We start from the raw sequence: 7,500 nt of genomic DNA, 5'->3' as shown, positions 1-7,500 counted from the left end.
GCAATCTACCGTCGTTTTGGCGGGAAATACTAATACTGATACGGTCGTCATTTTAGTACGAGGTTTTGCAAAAATGTCGTCGTGTCCAAACAAGTCAACAACACGGTTACCGTAGCAGTGTTGGCATTTTTCGATTAGCAAAAAGGCTCAGTTACTAGCAGTAAGAATAACGGAGCAACCTATAGTGCTAACAAAGAGTAAGATTAATAGTCCGAGCTATAAATTTTCTATGAAGTATTTTCGATAAAAACGGACAGTCAAAACTCTTTCCCCCTTCTCGTCCTCGTCCTCGTCCTCGTCCTAAATCTAGAGGTCCCTAATTAAAAGCAAGTGGCGCCATCGTAACTATTTTACGCTTATTCCAACTTGTTCGCGTTGAAAAATGTTGTGGAAGGTACAAATGGAATGGTAGGAACGCTATTGAAACAAAGTTAGGTTATAGGTTGTATGCATGTATTCAAAATATTCGAGGAGGTTGACATTTCTTTGTTTTGATCAAGTTTTAGACTAGACTTGCATTACTTTCTTTGAATGACATATTTTGCAGTTTTGTGTGGGAAGGAATTTTGAGGATGGGAAATTATTTTGTTTGAATCAGATTATGTAGTCATACAAACCTTGAAGACGGAACAGTATTTTGTTTTAACCTAAAAAACCTCCCGCTTGTATCTAGGGCGAGTATTTTGGGATGACCGGAAGTGTTTTTAAATTGTTATTATCCGTTTTTATTGCTCGTTATCTTTCTCACTCAATAATATTGTCTAGTCAATCACACTTTTAGTAACGAGAAGTACTGTATTTTAGTTTCAATTGTCATATTTTAGATGTGGTTTAGGTAAGATATCGAGGTAGTTATTCTGTTAAAGCTATTGACTATAGTAAAGGAAACATTGATATACTAGACTCTTTTGTTCGGAAAATGTGAACAATCTGTACGCTGATAGTTTAGTGGGTTACAGCAGGTTCTTCCCTCTTTACACACTGCAGGCAGTGAAATGAGATAGCTATCATTGATGGATAAATGAAACACGTTTTTTCGCATGGAGCGGTTTGCATCTGAGTGGCTTGGATCCAAAATACTTGCTTTATCACCTTGGCCAATCACAATAGACGCAAAGCGATTATGGTGTTTAGGCTACCTAGAACCCATTCTCTCTTCCTTTTTTAGATGACTATCCTAAAAATAAGTCCTGTCGACACTACAGTTGAAAACCGCGCCAACTTCCTAATTATAGGAGACCTAGGAAAACCGATGTTTGATATTTATCTCAAATTATTCTTATAATTTTTACACCATGAAACGAATGAGAACTTAAGGTTTGCCTTTTATATATTTCCTAAGATGAAATAGATATTTTTTTATCGCGAAGTTGCAGTTTTTTTGCGGATGATAGCTAACTTGCTTGAATGCTATTCAATGATTTTCAGAAAGTCGTTACTGTTTTAATTTTTAGTTTGATTTTACGCTGGTATTTTGTATAGTGAATGGAATGAAATTAAAAGGTTCTCCTGTTGTATGCCGAGGTGTATCTACCTCGATCACAAATGTTAGATCTTTGGGGCTATTTCCATGGAGAAAGGAAGGTCCTAAAACGTAACAGGATAATTGAGCCAGATCATCCTCGCTCATGTCCGCATGCACATGTTTTCTGTAAGCATCTGTGCATGTCTTAATATCGTTAAGTGCACAAAGGAGATTGTACAACGGGGGATAACTTCCTTGGGACAGTCAACAAAAACGTTGCGAAAATTTGGAAATAACATCGTTTTTGTTAATCAAGCATCTTTTTCGCCATAACTAAGGCTTGTTCACGAAAAGCGCACAAAATTCAACATTGTTTAAGGGGAGTGACAGAGATTGATCTTCATGTTGCGAAATGCCCCAAGAATTTAACCTCCATTGTGGGTCCTTTTGTTGGGGTCTTCCTTGGGAAAAGGTCTTGTTAGCACTGGAACCTTAGGCAGCGTTTACACGAACGCGGTTTCACATCGACACGGTTTCATGACTTTGAAACCGCGTCAAAATCGATGCGGTTTGGAAGTGTTTACATGGAACCGTTTTCGCCAGAAAATCCAAGTCGTGATGGTATAAGCGAGCGCTGCACTACGTGCTAAATTCACTATTTTAAATTGAACATTGCAAATTTCGCGCCAAAATAGTAACCGTATTTAAATCGATGCGGTTTTGCCGTTTACACGACAGGTGAAACCGCATCGTTTTGAAAACGCTCCACTTTTGGCACCGGTTTCAAATCGGCACGGTTTCGATAACAGTCTCGATCGGTGTCGTGTAAACGGAAGGCGTAACCGCATCGAAATCGATGCAGTTACAAATGAAACCACGTTCGTGTAAACGCTGCCTTAGTTTGTATTGCTAAGATCTTTGCGCATAAGGCCCAGAAGGGTCTTTCTTTGTTCATATAAGAATGCCACTTTTGTATGCAAAATAGAAAATGGTTTAAACCCAGGAGTTCTCATGCCTGAAAAAGCACTTCAATGGAGTTTGATCGCCCGGGTGAAGGGAGTCCTGAGAAGTACTTTTGGCAGTCTTCACTCTGAAGATGACTTCCGCTCGTGACCAGGTTGTTGAAACGTCTGTCACTTCCAACAGTCTTTCTCAGGACTCCTTTCAATTGTCATATTTCAGATGTGGTTTAGGTAACATATCGAGGTAATTATTCTGTTAAAGCTATTGAATATAGGAAAGTATACTCACCCTCTAGTTTGTTCGGAAAATGTGAAAAATCTGTACGCTGATAGTTTAGTGGGTTACAGCAGGTTCTTCCCTCTTTACACACTGCAGGCAGTGAAACGAGTTAGCTATCATTGATGGATAAATGAAACACGTTTTTCGCTTGGAGCGGTTTGCATCTGAGTGCCTTAGATCCAAAATTTTTGCTTTATCACAGGCGTGGTCAATCACAATAGACGCAAAGCGATTGTGTTGTTTAGGCTACCTAGAACCCAGGCGCTCTTTTTCCTTTAGATAGCTGTCCTAAAAATAAGTCCTTTCGACACTACAGTTGAAAACCGCGCCAACTTCTAATTGAAATTTCCTTACTTTATTATAGGAGACCTAAGAAAACTGATGTTTGACAGATGTCTAAAATTATTCTATAGATATTTCTATTCTATATATTTCCTAAGATGATGTGGATATTTTTTTATCGCGAAGTAGCAGTTTTTTGCGGATGATAGCTAACTTGATTGAATGCTATTCAATGATTTTCAGAAAGTCGTTACTGTTTTAAATTTTAATTTGATTTTATGCTGATATTTTGTAAAGTGAATGGAATGAAATTAAAAGGTTCTCCTGTTGTATGCCGAGGTGTGTCTACCTTGATCACAAATGTTAGATCTTAATTTGGGGCTATTTCCATGGAGAAAGGAAGATCCTAACACTTAACCACTCTTAGCCAATTATCAAGGATAATTGAGCCAGATCATCCTCGCGCTATGCGTCCTCCATTGTGGTTCCTTTCGTCGGGGTCTTCCTTGGGAAAGGGTCTTGTTAGCGCTGAAACCTTTTTATTGCTAAGGTCTTTGAGCATAAGGCCTGGACGGGTCTTTCTTTGTTGATATAAGTATGGCACTTACTTTTTTAAGCAAAATAGAAAATGGTTTAAACCCAGGAGTTTCATGCCTGAAAAATCACCTTGATGGAATTTGATCGCCCGGGTGAAAGGAGTCGTGAGAAGTACTGTTGGCAGTCTTCAGACTCTGAAGATGACTTCCGCTCATGACCAGGTTGTTGAAACATCCTGTCACTGCCAACAGCCTTTCTCAGGACTGCTTTCACCTGGACGATCAAATTCCATCGAGATAGTACTTTCAGTTGATGCATTTGATTTGATGTGTTCAGGCCGAAACCAAAATTAAAGTGGTTACAGTGTATTGAAATTTAGCATCGTGAAACGGGAAAGGGGAAATGTCAAACGGGAAACGGTAGGCTGCTAATTGTCATCATGAAAGAGTGAGAATTATCTTATTCTAATTCGTCTCTCTCTTTTGAAAAGTTGCTTGATATCTGTAGATAACAGGCAAGAAATGAGCTAAGAGCAAACAAGTTTCTTTGATTTTTGGCGAAAGATAAATTTTAGCATGACGGTTTCTTTTGCTCTGTCTAATAACAATGCGCTATAGTCGCGCAACATATCCAAAAAACGTGATGAACTTCCTCCTTTTCTTTTCGCCGCTCGCTCACGCGCTCCTTAACATAACGGCCGACTAACCAGTCTGTTTTTTTATTCCAAGGAATTAAACTGCAATTTCTTTTTTCCCAATAATGTTAATATTCCCCGAGAATAAAGCTAATTTCTTTGGATTTCACATGACACGCAAGCCGCCATTTCGCATCAAGTAAAGAGAATACTAAATTGAAAGTTTAATAGAAAGACCATTGCAGTTGGTTAGCAACTTATTAATCAGTCGCAGGAGCCAATGACTAGGGCGTACAGTTTCATTGTATTTGTGAAACGGCATTTTTACAGACCGAGTTATTTTTAGATTAATTTCCCCGCAAAACCAGACCTTTCCAGCTAATCACAAGGAACACTTGTGATGTTTTTTTTTAAAACAAAACATCACAAGTGTTCAGTTGAACGAGCAATTATTACCCAAAGGATTGAGAATGGTCACTCGTGCGAGCCAATCTTATTAAAAACCCGTCTAAAAATAGCTTGATCAGTGAAAATTCCGTTACATAGACCATTATGGTATCCTGTCAAATGCAAGCAAGCACTGAAAACCTCACTCTTGAGTGTTTGATTCTCTTGCGGTGATCTTTCTAACTTTCATTTCATGTCCGTCCTGCAGGTCGAATCAGTGAAAATTCACATATTCTAAAATCATTTCATTCACCTCTTGCAAGAAGTAACTTGAGGTCGCACTTCATCAGCTCCCAGCTGGCGTGAAAGCTAGCGTTGCTCAACAATCTCGTCCCCAGAGTCCGCTTTTCGTTTGGTCAGCTGACAAATTGATTCGTATCCTGTTTCAGCCTGTAATTTTTTAATAGGCTCGAGTGATGATCTTTCTCAATTTCATTTCATATCCATTCCGCAGTTGAAAGATATGAGAAATTATACGTTTGCGTTCGTGTCATTTCCACGGGATGTCCCAGGGGTATCGATCGTGATGCCATACGATTTCTTGTTCTGGCACAAATAACCTCGATCTCATGTGATAGTGTCACGGTTTGTCCGACGGGACCGTTCTGGGGAATCACGCTGTTTGGCTATCCACCAATAAAGGCCGAGTCTGAAATCCCACAAAACTGATACTGCATAATAACAAACGAGAAGTGAGATATAAGCAAGTAAAGACGAAATATAGGTTGGTTTTGGAGAGCTTTCATGTTGCCATGGCAACCTTTTACGTCAAAATCGGGAGCGCATTTTGTTAAGTAATAATTTGTGTTTGGTGTGGTACCGTAACATTTCTTTTACGTGATACAGTTTTGTAGTGACAACCCTTCTAATAAAAAGGTCCTTAAAAGTAGTGAAACTGGTTCCAGCCACCTTAACTAAAGTTTCTTTAGGAAAATAACACAAACAGCGGTGATAAACATTGTATTCCAACGCATTTTTATAAAACTTGACGTTTCGTATGCTAGTCAACACACATTTTCAAAAGTGACCGTTACAATTTTTAAAAACTATATATATATATATATATATATCGTAAACAATAGGGGTCTGGAACCTAGACTGAGAAAAATGATCTGCAGCAGTACGTGTCTAGACATAATGAAAAGTATGCTACTGCTACGTATGCTACACCGAATGTGACAAAATATCAAGTCCGCTAAAAATAGTTTCAAGACGTTTCCAATTTGTTTATGTTGTATAAGATAGGCGAAGTATTCGATAACCAGAATCGTACGAACGGATTTGAAGAAAAGAGAAAGAACAAAAGATTCACTGTTTGTTGTCCATGTTGTCGTCAAAACCCGAAAAATGGTCATTTCACGTTATTGTTTTGATGAGTACGAGAGAGAAATGCCTTACAAAAATGCGTGCCGCACGTGCAGCATGCTAATTTCTTCCTCTTTTAGGGCCTGTTTAATTTATATGAGGCGAGCCAGCCCTGTTAGAAGGGCTGGCCCGGTAAAAGGGATGACGTGTTTATATGGACGATTTCAGCCAGGTTTACCGGGATGAATTTTAGGAATTTGTTTACGTGTCTTGTAACCGTCAAAGTCACGCATGCATGGGGAACCTGGTGAATTTTCTTGCTTTGACGTTCGAAACGAAAGGTTCATTTTAGCGCTGGCAAGTACGGAATGGCATTTTAAAGCAAAAGATGCAAAAATATTCCTGTGATTATGCAAATCCGGCTAAGTTTTCAAGGCAACCCACACGTCATGAGAATTTTTCATCTCAGCAAACCGGGCTGAACCGTTTATATGAGGAATTTTTCAGCCTGACTTGCCGAGATATCGGTAGCTCAGACCGGGATCTCGGCAAGTGGGCCAGCCCGCCTTCTTATATAAACGAACCGAAATTTTACTAAATAAAAACAAGCATGAGCCGAGATCTTGGCAAAGCGGGCCTAACCGGACTGGCCCGCCTCATATAAACGGCATGTACTAAAAGCAGGAACACCGGAACACCGGAACACCCTGGAAGTAACCCAAAACCCTCAATTTGGGTAACCCTAGGCCTAGCTAGGCCTTAAGTTGGTTTTTAGGGCTAGGGTTAGCACACCGGAACACTCCGGAACACCCTGGAAGTTAGGGATACCCCTCAATTTGGCTAACCCTAGGTCTAAAAACCAACTTAAGGCCTAGCTAGGCCTAGGGTTAGCCAAATTGAGGGTTTCGGGTTACTTCCAGAGTGTTCCGGAGTGTTCCGGTGTTCCGGGGTGTTCCGGTGTTCCTGGTTTTAGTACATGCCCATATAAACAGGTGATATTACTGTTTTTTGGTGTTGTCGTTGCCGTAGCAGTCGTCGTTTCTTAAACTCTCTATTGGGACAATAAGGGGGTTGCCCGCCATTACTCGTGCAGTCCCACTCGAAAATAGAATTGATCAAAAGCTATTATCTCCCTTCTTGATTTATAAAACAAGCACCTTGAATTGAAATTATCGAGCTTGACATTCAATGAGCGGGTTTTGAATACATGAATTGCACAACAAGAGAAGTGACATAAATTGCAAGGAATTTGATTTGGTCAACAAACAAACTGATGCTAATTGCTGTCAACTTGATTGTAAATTATGCAACTTGTTTTATTTTTTAGCGGACTTGATATTTTGTCACGTACGGCGTAGCATACCAGAAATGTCTTAACGTGCCAAATTCTTCCACATCAGTTCAACGACAAACGCTTTCTTTTATTCTTTATCCTCGTTTTTTTATTACAACACGTAAACAACACAGTCAGTCACGAACGCCGTAACGCAACGAGTCGATCTCCTCACGTGATTGATCGCTCGTAACATCCGGCTGTGAGCTCCCAACATCATGTACAGAAGGTTGCTATTTTCGACTCTTTATTATT

The 7,500-nt window shown here is 39.7% G+C and overlaps 2 protein-coding genes across 3 annotated transcripts in view; both read left to right on the top strand.

Moving 5' to 3' along the window:
• The window catches only part of LOC138004305 (probable serine/threonine-protein kinase ifkC), a 19,846-nt gene extending 16,525 nt beyond the window's left edge, over window positions 1-3,321 (top strand). The window contains exon 8 of the mRNA XM_068850958.1: window positions 1-3,321. This exon is cut by the window's left edge and continues 1,975 nt beyond it. The gene's annotated coding sequence lies outside the window, so the exon portion shown is untranslated.
• Window positions 3,322-7,409: 4,088 nt separating this feature from the next.
• LOC138004047 (acid phosphatase type 7-like) overlaps window positions 7,410-7,500 on the top strand; it is a 24,944-nt gene continuing 24,853 nt past the window's right edge. Inside the window, exon 1 of one of the 2 annotated variants that reach the window (XM_068850478.1) lies at window positions 7,410-7,500. This exon is cut by the window's right edge and continues 296 nt beyond it. In XM_068850478.1, coding sequence (XP_068706579.1) covers window positions 7,464-7,500 — 37 coding nt within the window. In that variant the 5' untranslated portion in view covers window positions 7,410-7,463. The other variant, XM_068850549.1, reaches the window with a different exon arrangement.

The sequence above is a fragment of the Montipora foliosa genome, chromosome 1, assembly GCF_036669935.1.
Source record: "Montipora foliosa isolate CH-2021 chromosome 1, ASM3666993v2, whole genome shotgun sequence".
Lineage (NCBI taxonomy): Eukaryota > Metazoa > Cnidaria > Anthozoa > Scleractinia > Acroporidae > Montipora > Montipora foliosa.
This window is presented reverse-complemented; position numbering and strand designations above follow the sequence as displayed.